Source organism: Tauraco erythrolophus, chromosome 5 (assembly GCF_009769465.1).
Source record: "Tauraco erythrolophus isolate bTauEry1 chromosome 5, bTauEry1.pri, whole genome shotgun sequence".
NCBI classification, from domain to species: Eukaryota; Metazoa; Chordata; class Aves; order Musophagiformes; family Musophagidae; genus Tauraco; species Tauraco erythrolophus.
In genome coordinates, this window is record NC_141469.1 from 35,573,816 (window position 1) to 35,595,978 (window position 22,163).

General features: G+C 36.9%; 1 protein-coding gene across 2 annotated transcripts in view; it reads right to left on the minus strand.

The window, feature by feature from the left end:
- Positions 1-22,163, minus strand: part of SLC2A9 (solute carrier family 2 member 9) — a 99,058-nt gene that overhangs the window by 29,547 nt on the left and 47,348 nt on the right. For both annotated transcript variants that reach the window (XM_086611575.1, XM_086611573.1), the window contains 3 exons: positions 19,341-19,451; positions 9,238-9,339; positions 7,346-7,421 (listed from right to left, as the gene is read on the minus strand). In XM_086611575.1, the coding sequence (XP_086467701.1) occupies positions 7,346-7,421; positions 9,238-9,339; positions 19,341-19,451 (289 nt within the window). The remainder of the gene's footprint in view (positions 1-7,345; positions 7,422-9,237; positions 9,340-19,340; positions 19,452-22,163) is intronic.

Consider the following 22,163-nt stretch of genomic DNA (forward strand, 5'->3'; position numbering starts at 1 on the left):
TTTAGTTTCTCCTTTTGCTGTGTCCATCGAGAAGAACTCAGAACTCAGCTCCTCTAGTGGACAGGAGTTTTCTTCTAATTTCTATTCTACGTTTATTTGTGGCTAACTATTACCTAGGTTTGGGGCTTTGTTGTGATTTTCTGCAGCAACATTTGCCTTCAGCTTATTCTCTCTTCTCAGTGTTATTCTCCCTTTCGCCAGTGTATTTAGAAACAGAAATCACATTCTCAGTCTTTTTTTGTCAGACACTATAAAGTTATTCTCTATCTTTTCATATAAAAATCTATTTTCTTCACCTTCACAATAGCCCTTCTTTGCAGCCTTTCTGGAAAACTGCTGCATGAGCAGTTTGGTGCTCCAGCATTCAGCTCCAAGTCATCATCTCAAAAATGATGACATGACACATGACAACACAATAAGCATTTTTCACATTACAACACAGAGAGACAATGCATGACAATACGATACATTAGGCATCTAAGAAAAGATGTAAAAGAATGTGCATATAGAGTGTTCATATAAAAAAATCTTTCAATGACTTAGAATATAAACTGCTATGGAGAAGTTTTCCATGTGACACTTACAGATATCGTTCTTATATTCTCCTTTAGCTAACCGTCATTTTCAGACATCCTTCAATCCTTACTCTGTTCCTGAGTTTCTAAGCCTCTTTTTCTCTCCAGCTGCCTGCAGTTATACATGTCCTATTACTAGAAACAGGCAAATTGTGAAAGATGAAGTGAGATTTCAAACCAATCACTAATCTCAAACTTGGAAGTGCTACCAAATTAACACAAATTTCCTGCACAAAGATGGCTTGACTTATGACAATCAAGTAAGGGATACAAAAGCAACTCCTCAGATTTCTAGAACTCCCCCCAGTATTACTGCTTGTTGTAATAAAAGCTGATTTTTCTCCTGCCAGGGGACTCCAAGGAACTCCTGAGGAATGATTCCTGGAAGAGGGAACGTTACCACATGCCTGCCTGGGCACATGTGTGACTGACCTCCTTCCCAGCTACAGTGGTCAAAGGAAGGGCAACACACTTGTGCTGCACAAACACCTTTTACAGGTTTTACTGCAACAGTGAGGTCTTGGGTTATTTCTATTTATTCCCAATGGTAAAATAAGTGCAGTGTTCCAGTTCACTGTGTTTCCAGAGCCATCAAATATGCAAAGGTTTGATTCAAAAGAGACAATACTTTTTCAATTTCTGAAAGAAGGTGATAGAGGAAGGATTACTTCAAAGCCAGGTATATTATTAAAACAGTCCACCTCCTCCCACCCTTTCATCTAGTCAAAGACAGGCATCATACCTAACCTCCTCCACCATGGCTTCCTTTCCTGTCTCTGAAGCATTGCTTCCTCCATTCACCAAAACTGGATAGAAGGATGCTATGTTTAAACAGAATATTCTTCTAAGGAAGAAATATTAATAAATTTCTTAATACAAAGATAACACATGGAAATGCTTTATGCCAAGCTTCCAAATTTCTGAGGGTCTCACTGCATCTTTGTCATACTTCTTTCCATTGGGAAGGTTATCTGGAAGTCCATGCCAACATTGCTGTAATCTCCAATTAATCAGTTGATTGGTTTTTTCCCCCACATGTTCCACCATCTGGGGTGAATCTCTTGACACATGGCAGAAGAGCCATTCTCTGATTCAGAGAATGAACACTTAATTTTTTTTGTACAAATTGGAAAAGCACCAAAAACAAAGACTGAAAGACTCTCATTCTAGAATACATGGCAGCCTCCCTGGTAGGTGGGGTCACATCCCTGCAGGCAAATAAGGAAGCTGTCCCTGGGTTAGACACATTCCAGATCAGTTGTTTTTGCTGCTGTTTGTTTTGTGGTGTTGTTGTTTGGGGTTTTTTTTAGACTATTTGGCTGGTAGATAAGAGGGGTCAATCACCAGCAACTTTGTAAAACAGCCTCCAATCACCCAATGCACACACATGCATACAGATATTTTTCAATTCACCCAGTAAAATCAAAAATCACTTGTTTGCACAGCAGCTGTTGCAAAGGGACAATGGATGAACTGGAATTTAAGTAAACAGATAAAAATAAGCAGAATCTACACGTTTTGTCTCTAAGTCAGATTTTAGTGTGGTTTTCCTGAAAGACACATAGATTCTGCAAGCACAGTTCAACATGCTCAGCGTCCATGAAGAGGCAGCCACACGGTTTTAATTGAGAAAGTAAACGTAACTGCTTTTAGTCTTTCCTTTTTGCTTAAATACTAGGTAAGACAAGGTTAAAGAAGGAAGACGTTCCACAGGTACCTAAGCCCAACTATCACTACTCAAATTTCCAAGGAGCTGCACGTTATTTACCCACTCAGTAAAGGCATTCCAAATAAATTCATTTCCTCGTGACACCTAACCCAAACAGCACCAATGCTTTGTGCAGATATTGAATTCGTTCTCTTACTATTTTTCTTTGATTTGTTTTCTCTATTGATTTTTTTTTTTGCTCGTTATCACCTCAGGAACCAGAACCAACCCCATCCCACCTGTTTACTCTGTGTTGGATGGCCCTTCTTCAGTCAAAATGTGTCATATTTATTTCCTGTCAAATGCGTGACAAAGTAAAACATTTCCATGAAGCTTCTGCCTTTTTCTTCAGGTGAAAACTGTAAAATTACTGACTAATATGTTCTCATAATCAAAAGTAATATTGGAAAGCCGTAAGTTTCTCTGCAACCACATACCTTCACTTGTGTATAATTAACCAAACCGGCACAATGAAGCAACTGTCTGGAACAGCACAGCTCCCTAATCTATAAAACAACAAGCGATTTTTGCAGGGTATTTTTCTTTCAGATCATAGATGGACTATCCTGAACATAAGGGTCCCTTTAATTTTTAGTAAATGCATGAAAGCTTTCTGCTGTTTGTCTGTCTTTTGATAAAAATGATGGAGTACCAAATCACACGCATGCCTGAATGTGCCTGTTGTTAGCATTACTGTTTCGGTCCCTAGCAATATGCCTGAAAAACATCTGCAAGCTGAAAAGTCGAGTTGAGAAAAATGGAACAAATAAAAAAACCTCACAGTTTATAGTAACAGCTGATCCTAGCTGTAAAGGAGCAGATGGGACTCATTCATATGCTATCAAAAAGTGGGAGATCACACAGCATCTAAGCTACCGAGAAAGTATCAGATGTTCTAACGAGAGAAAATACTGTAATTTTAAAGGCGATTTTATGCTCTAGAAAGTTACAGCAGTATTTTTATAAGCTCAATTCTTCATGTTACTTATAATTTTCAGATGAGATAATTATTCCAAGTACCCATAACTCAGTGAATGTAAACTGAATTAATCTTAGATGAAGATTTCTATCTGCAGAATCATTACAAATCATGTGGGATTTACTGTGAATGTTGAAATGCTCTAAATAACTGCAGAAGAAATTAAATCAGATACTAAACGCTAGTAATATCATGACAATAGTACCTTTTTAACCAATACAAACAAATGACTCTCAGCCTTCCACAAAAGACCAAAATCATTAAAATTCTGCAACGTAATAAAAAAAGAGTATGCCTTAATTTTCTTGGGGAAAACCCTTTTACTGACCAGAAAGGTGGAAAAGTTGTTCCTAAACTTCAGCCTTGTCTTGTTGAACTACCAGAGTGCTGCAAAAGAATACTAGATACTGAAGTGTGAAATTTTCCTGCTAAAGGGGTGTCATAAAATATCACTGAGAAGGAAATAAGAAATAGCCATTCAGTCTGCAAAAATCTAGAGTGATAAGGTAAAAGTCTACAAGAAGAAGGAGGAAGGGGATCAGTTGTTCTGTTTCTTTCAATGTAAGACCTACCTAAAGGGCATCACACAAGCAAAACAAAGGATGTCTTCATGCACGAGAGGTGGTAGACATGTAGATTTCATTGCCAAAGTATGCTAAAATTTTGCAAAGTTTCAGGAAGAGAATGAACAATCCATGGAAGACTACAAAAGTCATAAAAACTGTGTCTCAGGAAGATCCTAAGCTGAACAAAAATACATACTGGTTCTGGAAAAGTCTCTCACCTGCTCACCCTGTTCGTACTTTTCTCTAGATGCTCTCTAGGAGTACTGGAGATGTGTTCAAAAATGTGTTCTTTCCTACTTACTTCCTCTTGCTAAAACTCTAACATTAGCAGGAAATGAAAGAGAAGGTTAATTTTCCTCAGTGACTTTCCCAGTAAAAGAAATCATGTGTTTTTTTGTACCGTGACACTGGCACTGCATACTTCCCTGCGAAAAACCTTTGTTCCTTCATATATGAATAATATATATGTATGCAAATGCTATATTTGTCACATAGAGGGTATCTTAGTATAACTGTCACAGTATTTTTCTGAACAAAACAGAGCCAATTTAAATCAATCAATATTCTTCTCACACTGAATCCCAGACTAAATCCAAAACACAGAGCTTCTTCTAACTGCTAAAAAGAAGAACTAACTCTGTCCCAGCTGAAACCAGGATTACAAAAAGCTGTGTATGTCTCACTTTTTAGTAATACTTTCTTTGTTCAGAAAAAAATACATGCGCTTTCCTCGCATTCATCTATCTAAAAACATGACTAATAATGGAAGTTGCTTTCATATTCTAAAGAGAACTGCTCCCAGCTGAGTTAGCCAAGTAGTTTAGACCTCCTAAGCCACACTAAACAGAAGAGTTTCACTGAAGATAAATCTGGCCCCATTGAAGTCAGCTAAAATATTGCTATTGATTTACAGAGGAACCAGAGTATGATTATTCACTTCTTCTCAACAGATGAAGCATCAATTAACAAAATTTTCATAAAAAGCAAAGCAATGTTGAATGCTACTGAGATATTGCCACTATTATCAGCTATTACAAATGTTTGAACACACACACAGGGAAGGTGAAGAGGTGAACTAGGTAGCTACTGGTACAGTATTAATGTTCTTTGGCTTTAAAAGCAATGAGCTCAATGAAAAACACAAAAGAAGATTTAATTTTAAAGAACTTCTGTAGAACGCCAGTAAGTAATATAAAAAAAAAAGCTGTTTGTCTTGTGTATATCTGCAGACACTGCTCCAAAGAGAGTGCAAAATACACTAGAAAGGAAAGAAGCTAAGTGAAGAAAACCAGAATCCATTCTGAAGAATGGTGTGGTGAAGGACTTAATATGCTGGAAACACAACATGTAAGAACATACTGATCTGCAAGTTCTAAAAATCAGTGGAACATTTCTATAATACGGAAAAAATTACAATTTGTTTCAACAGATCATTTTTTTTTAGAAAAATCAAAGGTACATATTGCAAGCAGCTGCACTTAAATAGTTTGACCTACTTGAAACACTAGAAGGGAAGTTTTCAGCAAGTTTCAAGTCAACATTTGACTTTCCTTAGGTATTCAAGACCAGTTCTACTCCATGGAAGAATTATTTTTTTTTAAAAAAAAAAAAAAAAATCTGTCTAAGAAACATATGTCTACAATACTAGAGACTTAGCTGAACCTGAGATTTGTCCTTACAGAAGGACAAAGGGATTGCAAGACTGCTTGCGCTATTTGTCTTGCAAGAAGAGCTGGAGGTGAGGAAGGAGAACAGTCTTCACAGGCCACCTACAGTCCAACGTTAGGTGCACTAATAACCCTAGTCAAGCCAGTTTGACTCCTTCCTTCTTCCAGTCAGCTGCCATATGCAAAAGAATAAGCACAGATATCAGTGACAAACTATTTTCCCAGAAGCAAGAGAAAAAGGAATATTTTGATCTTCTCCTCATTTTCCTCTAAAGCAGCATAATTTTTCCTGAGTTTTTCCAAAAAGGCTCCACAGCATTACAGCCACATTTCATTAGAGTCACAGGAAACATCAGCAACTCTTTCTTTCCCCAAATAAACCACAATCAATTAATTAGATCACTTCAGTGGTGAAGATGTATAAACAGTTGATTAATATTTAATGTCAAACTCTTTATAAAAAGAAAAAGAGGTAATAAATGCTGCATGAAAAAAAACTGAGAACTCAAGGGAACAGAAGTCTGTCTTTCAGGTTTACAGCAGAACACCTGTGAAAAAACTTCTAAAAAGCAGCTGATTTTCCCTACTTTTGTGGAGAACAGTATGTAAAACAATCTTCAAAAATTTAAGCACTGTTTTGCAAGTTATCCTGTACCTGTACTGCATTTGGATTAAATTCCTCTGCAAATAATTTTTGTTAACATTTCATTATTTGATAACTGCAAGATCCGGTTCTTATCAAGTATCCAAAGGCTAGAGCAACATGGTTTAGAGAAATACTACACTCAGGTAAGTATTTGCTTATTACGCATATCATTACATATCTATTAAAATGCATTTTCCAAACACATGGTGCAATTAGAATCACAGGATAAATTGGGTTGGAAGGGGCTTCTGGAGTTCAATCTCTGGTCAAAGCAGCACCAGTTGTTCATGAACTTGTCCAAGGATGGAGATTTAAAGGCCTCTCTGAGCAATGTCTTCCAGTACTTAAGCAATCTCAGCGTCAAATTTTTTCTCTTCTACCCAGTCAGAATTGCCCTTGCTGAACCCTTGACTGTTGCTCTTGTTCTTTCATTCTATACTTCTGAGAAAGGTCTGACTTTATTGCTTTTTATACCTTAAACATGTTCTTTGTTAAAGCAAATAAAAGACAAAACCTACAACCTAGGAATACTGGATTTTCTATAAAGTTGAATCCACCTCTAAGTAATCAAAACTGTGCTGGGGAAATAGATCTGATAAAATCATTGCAACCTACAAAACCAGTTACCTGAAAGCATCAGATTTGAAATGTATGCAGTCAATAAACAACTGCCAGACAAGAAACAGCCCCACCATCTACTTTTTACATCATCTTCCTAAAGAGAATATGTGTAAATTATCTGGCACAGCCATTTTCTGTCTTTGGAAAGGAAGAGAAGAAAGGAACCACACACAACTGTCCCCTTCCTCCATCAGTGTCCAATTTGCATTCTACCGGCATTGAACTGCTAACACAAGCATTGATAAATAAAACACTCAGCTTCCAGCCTGAATGTTTTTTTATAGATTTACAAAATCATAGCAACCCTGTAATAATAGACAACATTTTAATTTGATACTGATTGCAATTTAGTCACTAGTTCTCAATTATGCTGACAGATAAGTGGGAATGAGTGCGTACATGGGTTTTTGTTGAGAATGTTGCTATCACTTTGTGTTGCTATCACCTTTTACTGTCTTAGATCCCTTGTGGTCATCAGAGAAAGGTAAAGTGAAGTTCAGTATAAGCAATTTCTTAACATAGTGCCAGTGTAAAAATACCTGCGCTTTGATGTACTAAGAAACATGAAAAAATACAGACATACCTGGTCCAATGCAGAATGATGCAATGATTGCAAGGATGCAAAATATACTGAGATAAGGAAGCCAATACACTGTTTTCTGGGTAGATAAAAGACATTCATGGTCAGTATATTATATGTACCAATATAAAAAAAAAAAATCAGAGATAATAGTGTTTTCCATGATTCTTTCTCTATTTCAGAATTTAATCTAGGATTACTTTAGAAAATCACAGTATTTCTGCAGAACTTTATTAGATTATTTGTATTAAAGGTCTTGGTCTCTGTGAAATCCCTGTAGAGAAACACTAGACAAGCTCTTGCACCACAGAAGTCACAACTCTGAAAGCTTACAACTTCTCGGGCTAAAGTTCAAGCCATCCTGGAAAAGAGCTTTTCTTTTCATTTTATACATTGGGCGCCTCCATCCTCCTCAGATATTTCAACCACATTTAAAAAGAGTAACTATGTTGGCCCACAGAGCTTCAAAGTTCCCCAGTTAAAGGCTGCTCTTCAGTAGGACAGCTGTATCTGAACCTTAGCAAAGCATGTGAAAGCCACAGTCCAGAGATTTTACCCATAATCCGATTTTGCAGACAAGGAGGGCCATGTGTGCAAACAACAGGTACAGAGAAAAGAGAACAAACTATAAATGATACTTTAATGGAATTGTAAATGGAATAATTTTGGAGTTCTCCTCTGAACTCAGATCCAAGGTGTCTAAAGGCAGTGAGAGAGAGAGAAGGTGCAAAAACAGAGTAGATACAAATTCCCCTGAGATCAAGCCTTTTTGTACCCTGGGTCTTTTGTTCAAAGCAGTACCTAATCTCTCATGCTTGACAGATTGAAGCACTTCTGAAAGGAACTAAAACTGGAAGGGACGTAAACTTCAGAGATTTACAATAGCTGAAAATCCTCATGGATCAGACTAGGTTTTAAAAGATTGGAAGGGAATTTTTTACTGTGTACTTGCAATAACATTTCTCTTCTGGAGAGTTGTCTTATAGCTGCCATGAAGTATGTGAAGTAAAGCTTTATTGTGGTGTATGTACAGCTAAGTCAAATAAAACTTTGCAAGGGTGTGGCATACATCTGCTAGTCAAACTGACTTACTGACTTCTTTTAACCAAGAAATCAAGATTTGAAAGTCAAATTAATGACAAGACACAGGAATCAACAACAGCAGAAAAGTGACTTGATGAAAGACCACCCAAACACATGCCATTGCAGATTGTCAGTTTTACTTCTCAAAAGCCCTCAGGAACAGAAACAAATTGCATCATTATGAAAATGGAAGCTAAACAAGGAAAATCAACTCAGGGTCAGTATTTAGATTGGTATAACGATCCTCCTCTGACCATTTGAAATACCTGGGGAACTGACTGCCAATAACATCTGAGAACTTAGGTGCAGATGTCCTGCAAAGGCTAAGTCTTTATATTTTCCATAAAACTATCAGAAACGTAACTTGAAAGAAACAGCAAACTACTACAGAAATTTTTCACTACTGAAAAAAAACCATCTAAGCCTAAGAATACGAATGACACATAAAGCACAAAAGAAATCTCAAAAAGACTGCACTACAAAAAAAGGTAAAAACATGGAATATGGGTAATAGCCAACTATGGGTAAAATAGTCTTCATAATAGTTCATGATATGTATGAATCTTTGAGTTAATGAAACTGAAGGTGACAAAGCCTCTATGGCTTTTTAATGCAAAAGCTGCTATGGCTAACCACAGAGTACACTGAAACCAACAGCTTCACCAAGAAACAAGAGACCTTCAAATCCTTATGTCAAACTGATTAAAAGGACTGGCTTACGTAGGAATGCCAAGGCAAACAGGTATTAAGAAAACCTGGTGTTTCAAATAGGCAAAAGAGAGAGTAAAAATATGTAGTGATGGTAGTGTTACCTGTAAAGTCAAGGAGACGGTAAGTACTGCGAAGAAGACAACCATCAGACCAAAACCCCCGATGAGAAGAGGCCTGCGCCCAAGCCGTTCAATAACTAAGCCCTAGGAAAGAAAAAAGCGGCATTTGATTTTCTTGACAAAATACTGAAGAACTCGGATCATGTAATATGTTCTCCTAGTAAATATGAACACCAAAAATAAAACCACGAGATTTGATATGGTACGATATGTCCGTTATTGTGTTCACAATTATGTTTACATAATTCAAACTCTTTGAAAAAACAAGTCAGCATAGCAACCTTATTTAAAATCACTGAAAAAAATGGGAACCAATCAAAACCAGTATTTGTTAATAGTTTTATGTCTGGATTTCCTCCTACAGAACAAATATGACCATATTGATAAGAAAAATGTACAAGTGGTAAATTCAACTTTAATACCATTAGCATGGTAGATTTCAAAGTTACTACTACATTAAGCTTCTTCCATAACTATTTAATAGCAAAACAAAGACCGTACATTAATGACATAAAAATAACTGATATGATAACTACATAAAATTTGACTTTTTTTTTTTAAGGGAGAAATAACTCTACATTGGTTAAACCACTTACAAATCTGCAGTAAATTCCTATAATAATGTTTTTAAAATATGTAATTTTTAAATGCCACGAAGTTCAAACATTTTGACTAGTTCTTAATTTCACCATCTCTCCGAATTTAAGCTTAAAGGGTTTAAAATTTAAGCTTAAAAACTTTTTAGCATAGATTAAATGTTTTTTTTATTAATCTAACTTTTTTAAAAATTTCTTTTCTGCCTAAACACAGAAAAAAACCTTTTAGTCACGATCTAGGACAGTTAATGTAATTGGAATAGCCGGATAAAACAAATCCACCCGTCAGAAAACTTTGCTCAGGCAGAGGATTGTAACACTGATACTTGTGCACTCACACTCATTTTGAATTTACATTCAACACCTGAAGATAAATCAACTTTGTTAAAAGCAATCGCAAAATCCGAATACTTGTCTGATGGAGCAGAACACAACGAAGAGATTCTTGAAAAGCTGTAACATGGAACTGTCTTCCCTTTGCTAATCTGACTCAGTAAAATAGGCTAAAGGTATATATTTAAGGTCATAACATCTAAGATACTATTCCTGTTGATAACTACTGTAATTGCTAATTACAATTGGCTTTCTTAGGAGAAGGATAAAACTATTTGATGAAGCCTGAACTGCGTCACTTCAAATAACCTGAAGTCAGAATCACACAACTGTTTGCCATGTCAGTATTTATTGGAGACTGAAATCCCCTTTCACATCTCCCTCAAGCAAAAGAGAAAATGAACAACTAAAATGAACTCTGGAGCAATATCCTTAATTCCGGGAGACAACGTCCACCATTCCACTGCCAGCATTTAGAAGAAATGTGTTAAGGAAAGTACAAAGCCACCCAGGGAGTGGTAAGTGCTTCTCCCACAGCATCAATGTCACCAGCAGATTTCAGGACAGGCTTCAAAACACGCCGACCCCGCACCCTGCCGAGCTGGACTTCTGCACCGGAGACATGCACTGTGACGCTGCAGAACAGGGAAAGCAGCTCTGGGGAGAGCTTTGGCATTCTGTATTTCTTTAAATGAGGAAATATACTCATTTTGACAGCTTTCACAGCTTCCATAATAGAATTTATTTCAGAGTCATGTTTAAAATAGACCCGCACTGATGTTATTAACATTTCACATTGTGTTCACGGGGTCCAAATGTTCCAAAACTGTAAATGCTGCACCGTCAAAACCTCTACAAGGTGACAAGTATTTTCCACTATGATTAATGAATCCATCTTGCAAACACATGTGGCCACACGTACACTTAACCAAGAGACATTTTTTATGGCTATGAAAGATGAAAAGTTATCTGATGGGTCCGTAAGAAGACAGAGACTTCTGCAATAGGTGCTTCACACATAATTTGACATACCAGGGAACTTCTCTTGTTTGTTTCAATTCTGGATTGGTGGTCATGATTAAACAATCTTGGTGCTAACACCAGCTAGCGGGTTTTGTGTTAAAATGGGGTAAGGGATGAATGTTTCTCTTACAGGAAAAAAGGTTCATAGATGACTCTCATACAGAGCAACACATGGGAAAAAGGTGCTAGATGGTTTTCTGGTTGTAAAGTTCAAGACAAGCAAACCTCAGTAAGGGAGGACAGCTTGGACTAAGTTCTCCAAAAAGATGTGTGTATGCACTCGTGCCTACATGCATTGAGAATAAGTAGTCTGGGCATATTTGGGCAAATCTAGGTGGGTTGCTGAGGAACTCCCAGTTTTAACTGAGAGCAGCCAAGCATAGATACAGCTACAGCAGATCTGCATGCTCCATATCCTTTTTTACAGAAAAGAATAATAGTTTCTAATACATTTACTTTTTTTTTTTTTATTCAGAGACAATTCAGGAAGAAATAAAGCAAATCCCTGTGCAGTCAATCCTTTCCCTGGGCTGATGCCAAGTTTCCCAAGCATCCATCATTGTTATTTATTTAATACAGGAGCAATAAGGAACTTGAATGCTTCAGCTTCTGGGCACTCTTTGCAGTTTCTGCTCTAAAGAATTTACAATTACAGTTCTTGCTGACGTTTCTTGTGATTTATGGAATGGATCATCTTTGTTTACTGGAAAAAAAAAAGCAGCAATTTTGTCCTTATTCACAGGGATATTATGATGTGCCAGAATTGCTGGAAATCATATAATCATTGCCAAAGTTGATATGATGTTAAGTATATTGACAACACTAATAAATCTAAGAAATATAGACTTGGAGGGCTTACCAATTAGACATGATTAACTTGCACAGTTATGGGGAGAGAAACACCTAGTTCCATTTTAAAGCTAAGGACACCTCTAATTTATTCAAATGCATGACCTAGCTCTTGTATCACCAGTTCTAACCCCAAAAAAACATGTCTGTTCACAGCCCAGATTCAAACGAGGCACACCAGTCTCTGCTGAAATGAGATGCTGCACAGAATAAAGCTCATGAAAAGCCAAGTGCAACAATCAAAACCAAGCTCCCTACCTGGTTATAAATTACAAAGCCGCGGTCTTGTGAAAGGCACCAAGTGTGTTCGGAAAGACATGGGTCTGTGGCTTTGCTGGTCAGGAGGCAACGCAGAGGCATCCCATGGCCCACTGGCAGACCAAAGTTATTCAACTGGGAGCCAACCCACAACAGAAAAGGCTCTCAGGAGGCACCATCTTTCATGAAGGCCTAAAGGTTTTATGAACCATTTAAGTGCACAGACACTTCAACAGCCAGTCCGTCAAGCTGTTTAGGTTTACAGTATTTCTAACTAAAATTTGATTTATTTTCAAGAATTTCTTAAGAAAATCTGTGACAATACATCAGTACCTCAAATTTCTCTGCGAAATTGTTTGTTCCCTGTTTCTTGATGGGGAAAAAAAAGCCAAGATAAACCCTAAAGTTTCAGCAAATACTGGAAAAGAAAGGTTTCACGTGTCCTGCAACAGCAAGTTTCCCTTGTGAAAAACATGGTGGTTTTGAGGTTATAACTGAAAATGAAGTTGTTGACTGTTTATGACTATACAAATCCAAAACTTGTTAACTTGCAAAACCCACTAAGATGCTTATGACTCACAAGAAGTGAAAGATGATTCACACCAGTTTTCAAGTATTTATAGTTCTGAATGCTCCACTGCTATGCACTGGTAACTGTTACCTATTGAAGACCTGTAACAAGTCAAAATATACTACATGGTAGAGTAAATGAAATAACAAGAAATTCAGTATATGCTCAAGTACAGTCAAAAAAATAATCTTACAACTGTTTTCTGTGATAGCACACTGAGTTATTTGCCAAATTGTGTAGGCTGATACTTGTTTATGTGTGATCATAAACATACATTTGTAGAAGCCTATACCCAGTCATGGTAATTAGCACAGCTGAAATTACTGAAAATATGTAAATAAATATTGCAACCAAAATTCTCTCAGCACAAACTTTTGGTGATAATAAGGCAACCGATATGCAAACCAAGTTAACAATTCAAACAACTTACTTTCGTCTTGCCGGAAACACTTGTGACTAAAGTTTAAAAAGCAAATGTCAATCTTTTCACTTGAGTCAGCTGCAGATACCGAGGCTGACATAATGTAAGCAGAGTGCATTAAAAAAGATCAGACAAGCTTCTTTGGATAAAATGAATGTGTAAGCAAGTTCTACAGCCCACATGCAAGGCCACTGAATACTATTCCCTACTTATTTCCTGGTCTTAAATTATACTAAGAAAACCATATTAGATTCTTTTTATGTCTCAGCTCTGTAAAGAAGATTGATCTATATGCTAATGTCAAGAGTAGCCACACTTTTTTTCTCACGTATTTTGGATAAAGGTCTGAGTAAGACTGTATGTCTAGATTCAGACTTAATGTGACAAGCTAACTGAGTGTTATTTCCATTTTAAATAGCAGGATTAAAATAGATAACCATATTTATACTGCTGTCAGGTCTATTTATGACACAACATAATGATGATACATAGTATCTTGCATCCAAAAAAAGCAGAGGAACAGAAGACTGAGGGTTATAAACAACTTACCCAGAGAAGTTGTGGATGCCCCATCCCTCGAAGTGTTCAAGCCCAGGTTGGATGGGGCTTTGAGCAACCTGATCTAATGGAAGGTGTTCCTGCCCATGGCAGGGGTGTTGGAACTAAATGATCTTTAAGGTCCCTTCCAACCCAAACCAGCCTATGATTCTATTAAATAAACTGGGGGTTTGATTCATGTTTTTATGTATATCCATTTGTCTAGTGTACAAATTATGCAGTTGTAAAGAAACGGGTTATTTTATTTAAGTACCTAAACTGGAATTTAGAGGCTTAGCACCAAGTTTTATCACATAGCATAAGCCTTAAATAAATCTGTGTGTACCCTGACTCTCACATCAGTTCGACTGTATCTATGTTAATGCCATGACACGACAAGATCCTCCACATCTTCTGTAGGTACCAGGCTAGGGATTACTATCAGCAAAGGCTGGAATTGATTGCTAAGTTTCTAGCTCAGTCTGAACTATTTTGCAGTAAAGAGTCTTTAAACATCTTCACTCAGCAGTGAAATTTTCCATTCACTAAAAAGGGTCTCCATATTCAATGCCTGCCAGACCAGCAAGACCAAGACGCAGTCCATGCAGAGATTTGCTCTGGCTGGCCGCTTTTGCCTCAGCAGTGCCTGGGAATGGCCCTTAGGGCAGCACAAAAAAAAAAACATTACTTTATTGCTATTGTCTTCCTTCAGTAAATTATATTTTTGAAACAAAGCTCCTTCTGTTGATGATTTATTTGTTAAAAGCACTAAGTTTTGTCTTGTCTCAGGTTCGTGCTATAAAAGCTAGACTAGATCTTGATCTTAATCTATGAGAGATTACCATGGCTGGTGCTTTATTTTCTAATGATGGTATTTGAATGCCCTGATGCAGATCATCTTGGATAGACTGGGGGAAAAATTACTCACAACCCTTTTTTATTTAATTACTTGAAAGCAGGAGATATGTCTTTAAAACCTTCAATTTCTTAATATATCCTGCTGAAGGATTTGTATTAGACAAAGACAGTCTCTAACCCACTATGCCTTGGGTCTTAAGAGTGGTATTGTAACGTAGACCTTCATAAGCAGACTTTTTCGCCCAGAATGCACTAAATCGTTACTTCAACACACATAATCTTTGTCTATCCAAAAGCTCAAGTGTTATAAAATGGTTAAGAAATAATGTCTTTGTCTAACAGTGATCCCACTGACCACTTGTGGACTAAGGCAGCATACATTAACATAGTCACGCTCTGCAATTCACCCTGCAGTTAAGATGTGCCCACATGCATGCCATGTCCTAGGAAGCTACTTGATCAATATCTCTTTTCTACCACTGATTCTTTCTGACCACATTTTGCCAAATACAGTAACATAAATCTGAGTATTTTTCCACTCAGAAATTTGCTCCATAAAGATTACACACGTTTGCATTTGAGATTTGAAACAAGGAACGAATTTGTGACTAGGAAGTAATTAGTGACTCCCTGCATCTAAAAGAATTGTGTTTCTTATATTCCAAATGAATCGTGGAGTATCTTTTTGGATTTCACTTATTACACGTACTTAGCAGTGCTTTTGTAGGACTGAGCAAAGCATATGTAAATCATTTAAAAATTCAAGTAATTAAAATTTTATATCGGCAAAACAAATCAGTGTGGTAGACAATTTTGTGGTAGACTGTTTTCTCATGTAGGCAATTATTTATGGCTTCTTAAAATTATAGATGATGAGATGCATAAATATTTCTCTTTGATAAAATCAACGGTCTTCAGTGCCAGTGCCTTTTTTTTCCCCCTCAAAACAATATGCAGTAGCATATTGACTAAAGACTATTTTTTCACCTCACAACTTATTAGTTAATATGAGGCTTTCATAATGATGATTCATGAAAGTCCCAGAAATCTTGTGAGCTGATGGCAATATCTGAGTGTGCGGGACCTGGGCAGACAGAGCACCTACCTTCTGATAGGCAGGGAGAAGGAAGAGAGGGTCTTGCTTTCACCCCCCTCAAAACACTGGGGTGAATTATTAACCGATCAAACAGTCTGACAGCAGCTAGAGAAGACTAAGGTGATAAGAACAGTCAAAACAGATTTGCTCAGTGCAGATTAGTGTGCATACGTTTTTTTCCTTCCCAAAGCGCAGTACTGGATGCCTTTCCTTGCTGAATTTCACCTTAGTGATTTCAGGTCACATATCCAGTTTCTTACAATCTTCCATAGTTTTTGCAAATACTTTGAAGTTTCTCCTTTTGGAGAGTTTGAATGACATAGCTGATTATAAAAGGCTCTTTGTTACCTCTCCCATACTATTAATGGATATCTTCTGTCCACTAATAGTAAGACAGCAACTAAATTAAATTAACCTCAATTACTACAATTACAAAAAAAGCCACAGTAACCAATCTTACTAAAGAATAACTAAGTTTGTGGAGTCCTCTTATTGTAGAATTTAAAGAACAGACTTCTAATAAACACATATTTGCCAGGGAATTATTTAAGTGTATTCCATCCTGCTTCAAAGCACGGCATCAGGTTAGATAAGTTACTGCTGCAACACGTCTATGAGTAGGAAATCTATTCAGTATTTCATTCCAGAGGATACCAAACTTATTCAGAAGCAAACTGAAATTAATGGGCTCTTTCATTAAAGAGTAGCTTGTCTAGCCAGTCCTGTAAACTGAATCTGTGTTCAGTACAATGAGTGGAGAAGTCTACAATTATCCAGAAAACATACAGAAAGTTTCTATCGTCTCCCCAGAGAGAAGCCAGGGCACCAAGTACGCAATGCTACAACACGTATATTTCATGAAGTAAACTAGGAAGTGATGCTGTAAGCATGAGTTGCAGACAAATTATATAAATGATAGGAAAATGATGATGCCCGTGTTTCATTTTTCAATGTCTTGTTTATGAGGCTTTTGCTCGAGAGGAGGGATGAAGCTGTAGGCAGAGCATGCAACTAGCAGGCATATCAAGTGATCTGAGGCAACACAGAGCTATAAAAAGAATGCAATGTTGTTTCTCTTTCCTCAAGGACCACATCGACATTAGTAATATTGTGCTGCTGCTCCCAGGAGGTACGTCAAAGGGAGACTTTCAAATTTTTCCAGTTTGAATGATATTTTATCTTCTACATATTTTTTTGCTTCTCCGCAAAATATATCAATTTCAATCTTTTCCTTTAGCATTTATATGGGCTCACCAATGGATGAGCCCCAAGTATTCTTACTGAGACAGAGTCTCACGACCACCTAACATATACATGATGATTGGAGGTGGTACATGGTTTCATTGTGTACCTCCCCAATAGCTATTTCATTTACAAGAGCAAAAACTCTACTTCTGTTACTGATAGGAGTATCTACTGAAATCCTGGACTTCACTGTTAGTAAAATTTGGTTTCTGCTAGCAAACAGAATATATTTTTAAAAAATCAGGAAAATTAAGTTCACCCCTTGCTTTTTCCTGCTTCTTCCTTTCTTCCCTTTAAGTAGTACATGAGACATATGCACTTGACTTAAGATTTAATGCTGTCAAATAGATTTTTTTTTTTAAAAAAAGGCAAAAAGAGCAGCTGAGAGGTTGGGAGTGGGACGAAATTCCCCATCTTTAGTTTCAGGCATGAAAAAAAATTTAGAAGTTACTTGTAGAAATGAGAAGCTGCAAAACCTTCAATTGAAAAACCAAATTCATGTTGATGTTCCTTTAAGCAGCAACAATGAAACATTTGTGAAGATTACTGAGATAAAATCAAGGTTACAAAGCAGCACTTCTTTGGAACAGAAAGAGTAAATTTGAAGGGAATGAAGATATCAATACCCCAGCATTTCCAGAGGCACAGCGAGTAGCTTAGCCAGAAAAAGTATTAAAACCACTTCTCTTGGGCATAAGAAAAGTTAACACACATACCAGGAACCAAAGCAGACACATCTACCTTATCATGTATGAACAGTGTGCTCTGAATAAGCCCCACAAACTGATAGCACAGAAGGAAATGAAAAGGTGACAGACCCTATTTATAGAATGCCTTTAATATCATGGAATTATCTCCATATAATTTTCATCTGTTTCCACACAAAGAGAGGTGTATTTTTCACTTAAATCACTGGCAAAATTATCATTATTACTTTTACATACAGCTTAAACAAAGAAGCATTTTGGCAGTATGACAAAGAAGAAATTTTAAGATGTAGGGATTTCCGTACTTCACTATTTCCACCTATTAAAAAGAATGTCTCTTTAATTAAAGAAGAAAAATAAGATGGTTTACCCAAAAATAGATTTGCAAAAACTTACAAAGATCAGAAGAAGATCTTTGTGACCTTAGAGAGTCCTTATGTCCTAGACTATAAGAAAATATACTTGATAGCCAGATTTAGTTTAACATTTTATAGGTCATAAGCAGTTGCTCTGCCACCAGAAAGGATTTTTTTGCCCAAACCATTCTTTTGACATTTAAAAATACTTGTCTGGTGTGTCTAGTATTGTGAAAATACAGTTGGTATAGAATACAGGAAGATAAGGAAAAATTCTAACAAATAAAGAAATGAGTATTTACTTGTTTGAAACTCTCCATTCCAAAGACCTCTCTCATTGTTTCTTATTTATTGCAGTGCAAACAGAAATGTATTTCCTTTAGCAACTAATAGTGTACTCAACTACTAAAACTTTCAAGTTTAGTTTGCTCATTTAGTGTATACTTTTTTCCCTAGTCAACTTTTCCATTTTGAAATAGGAACAAAGAAAATGTGCATGGATATTTTTTTCTGTTAACATCTTTCTCTACATGCAGTGCACAGCAAAGCTACACAACCTACTCAGGAGCTAAGATGTTATGGAAGGATGCCTTCTTGCCCTCAGTGAATGAGATAGCAGAATCGAGCACAACATGAGACAACCTTGCTCTAGCATGCTGGCTTATTTTTCTAACAAGATGGATTACAAACATTTACTCTCACATTTTTTAAATGGCTGAAGAAATTTCCTCTTTTTAAAGCTCCTAAATGTGTCCTTAAAACATGCCCAGTAAGATATATGGCTGTTTCTGAAATCCACCTTGAACATACCTAGCTCTACTATGCCTGAGCCTTCCCCAGCAGGCACACGAGAATACTCTGAGATGTGAATAAACGGCTACCAGGTAAAGTCATTCTACCAGGTGAAATCATTCATGAGTTATCACTTAATATACTTCAGGCCTTGCTGTTTCTGCCTTCTTACTCTTCACTCATACAAAGCACAACAGAATATATCAACTTTTTATGCTCCTTTTATGCAACTAAAACTAGAGAGAGTCGTCTTCTTCAAAAAAAATCCCAAACCACTAAACTGAGGTTAGGATTAAACCTAGAAATAACATTTTCAATTGCTTTATCAACCAATATGCTTAATCCTCAATATACTCTTCTGTTTGTACTTTAACCTGTATAAGCAAATACAATTAGTAATTTAAATATCAAGCATGTTAATGGATTTTTATAACCATACTTACAGAAAATACAGCAGCCACAGTCTCAGCAGCACCAGTACTTAGAGTAACATAGGGGATTGTTTCACGGTTAATCCCAGCTTCACTAAAGATATTGTTTGTGTAATACCAGATCTGTATCACAGAGAAGAAAATGAGTTATTAATCCTTATCGCTTGAACTACAATATATCGGTATTCAGTTCGAGCATCCAATCTGTCAGAGATCAGACTTGTTAAAACACTGAGCACTCCCTAATGACTGAGGGCCTGGCAAGACAACAAATGAAGGGAAGGTGCAAATTTCAGGTGGATTAGTCACAACACTGCTGTACTTCTGCTTGCAGACCCAGGCAGAATTACAAGCAGCTTTAACTCAATTTATCTTAATTCGCTTTACGAGTAAATCAAAGAAACTCACTTTAAACTCGAACAAGAGGATACAAATAGGTTTCATATGGCTGAGCTTTATGGAATACTTCAATGGCATGTAACAACAGAGGAGAGAACAGGAAAGAGGTGCTGAGAGGCATTGTAGTAACTGCTCCTTTTCGGACTGAATGTGTGAGATTTATCTCACTTCAACCTCACTGCAGTGTGGACATCTGCAGTCAAGCCATCACCCTAATCTCTACTTATTATCAACAGAAAGAAAAAATACTTTTAGAGTGAGAGTTGCTTTGTGAAAAGCAAAAAGCTGCTTTTTGGAGAAATGAATCATAAGATAGAAGGAGCTGCCACTAATGGACAGAAACACAGGGAACATAGGGTTACTAGCTTAGAGGAAGTCATTCATGTTTGGGCAGTAAAACCATATCCAGCAGTGACAATATCCAGATAGAGGATATACAGTGGTAATACTCTAAAATAACAAGTCTGGTGTCAGAGCCCCATTCAAATCACAAATAAAGCCTGCAAACCATATAATATTTATGTTGGACCCAAGATGACAGCAAAAAAATAGCCAAAGATTTTGGCTGCCTTGGAGAGAGTAAATATAATTAACTTACTAAAGAAGATGAAAAACATTTGAAACAACTGATTATGAGAAGAAAATAAAGTTCTAAACCACAGCGGACTACCTGTGACAACAAAACTGAAAGCCAGAGATAACGATGGCGCTAAACATAAAAGTAGCAAAGATTTTTTTCCCATATGCTGTCCATGTGACAAGCCCTAACAGGGCAAGCGTGGCTAAAGAAAAGGCTTGTCTGATAAACAAAAGTGTTTTGATCCCATGAGAAAAACCCTGCTGCCTGCTAGCATATTATGCATATGCCATATCTGTTCATCAAGCTACTAACTTAGAAGCTTTGTAAAAAAAAAACCAACCCACAAACTAATTCTAAGTTCTCAACTAGCCCTTCAGCAAAGCTGCTTGTCCAAGAATAAAGAAGAGAACCCAACTCACCTTGCATAAAACAAAAGTAAAATAAAACACCAAGGACTAAAAAGTTACCTGTATCACCCTACAGATAAAGAGAAGCTGACTGAATACTTTTGTGCCTACTGCTGGCACAGCAGCTCTCACCAAAATAGATGCATTTACAATAAGTGACAGCAGCAAACTTCTCTATATGAAGTAATCTGCCTTCGTGTAGTGTGCACTGTTGTTAGCTGTGCATTTCATTGGCCTGCTGATACAGAGCAGAGACTGAAGCAAAGAATCAGCTCCCAGCTCCCTCTGAAATGTTTATGCCTACTGATACACTTTTTGAGACACAGTACTCTGACGACCTATTCATCTCCCATACCCCTACGCAGTATGTAAGGAAAACAAGATAGCACAAAATCACCATAAAAATATTTTTTTTTCCCATACTACAAGTTACAAGATTGAAAAATTAATGTAATGAAAGTTAGAAACCATGTAATTTAGGCATTACATTTTTGTTATCATATTTGCATAGCAGGTAGAGCTTCTAAAAATGATGGCAATACTGCGGGTACACAGACCTTGAAAGTTAAGAAAGAGGCCAAAGGGTCACTTAATCAGACAACTCCTGAATGCAATTTGTCAAAATGTAACAACTAGAACATGAGATGTTTCACACGTGGTTTTACAGCAGAGCATGACTGACCATTGATGGCAAGAGTGGGAGTAACACAGCTAGATTAAAAAACTGGCAGAGCAAAGACAGGATGAGGTTCACTGATTTACTAATCTCTGCAGCAGCACAAAAATAAATTAGAGTAAAAATTAACAAGATGTACACATTTCAAAACAATAAAAGTGAATGTTTTTCAGCCTGTGTATCATTAAATGGGGAAATACATTGCTCTAGGATATTACTGAGACAAACTTACTAGGTTAATGATGACTACTCTACTTTCATTTGAGTTATTTTTCTAATGTGGTTTTTGTTAGCTAATGATTTCAGTAGCTAACAAAATTAGCCAATGATTGGGCTAAATGTTTTTGAGTGAAAAAGATGTGGAAAATGGGACAGGTCAAAAATGCCAGAAGCAACTGCTGTTGAGTTCAAATCAACACAGGGACATCTGACTTCCTACACCCATGGTGGGTTGCTGTTCCTTCACAGGCTGAAGTAAAACTTCACTACTTTGGTCAAACAGCTGCCATGAGGAACAGCTGTATCTCTGCAGTCTGATTCCTATGAGTTTGGAGGTAACATTTTTGCGTTCTTGTCTGTAGCTTGCCATTAGTTGCATGAAAGTTGTTTTCTTTGCTTATCATCATTTTTTACTCCTATAAACTCTTAGCTTAAAGTGGCACAAGTTATATGTTATCAGTGGTGTTCCCAAACTTTCTCATACCATTGACCCCTCAAGCTTTGACTCAATTATCATTCCTTTTATTTCTCATCCAGCTCCCTACATACATTTC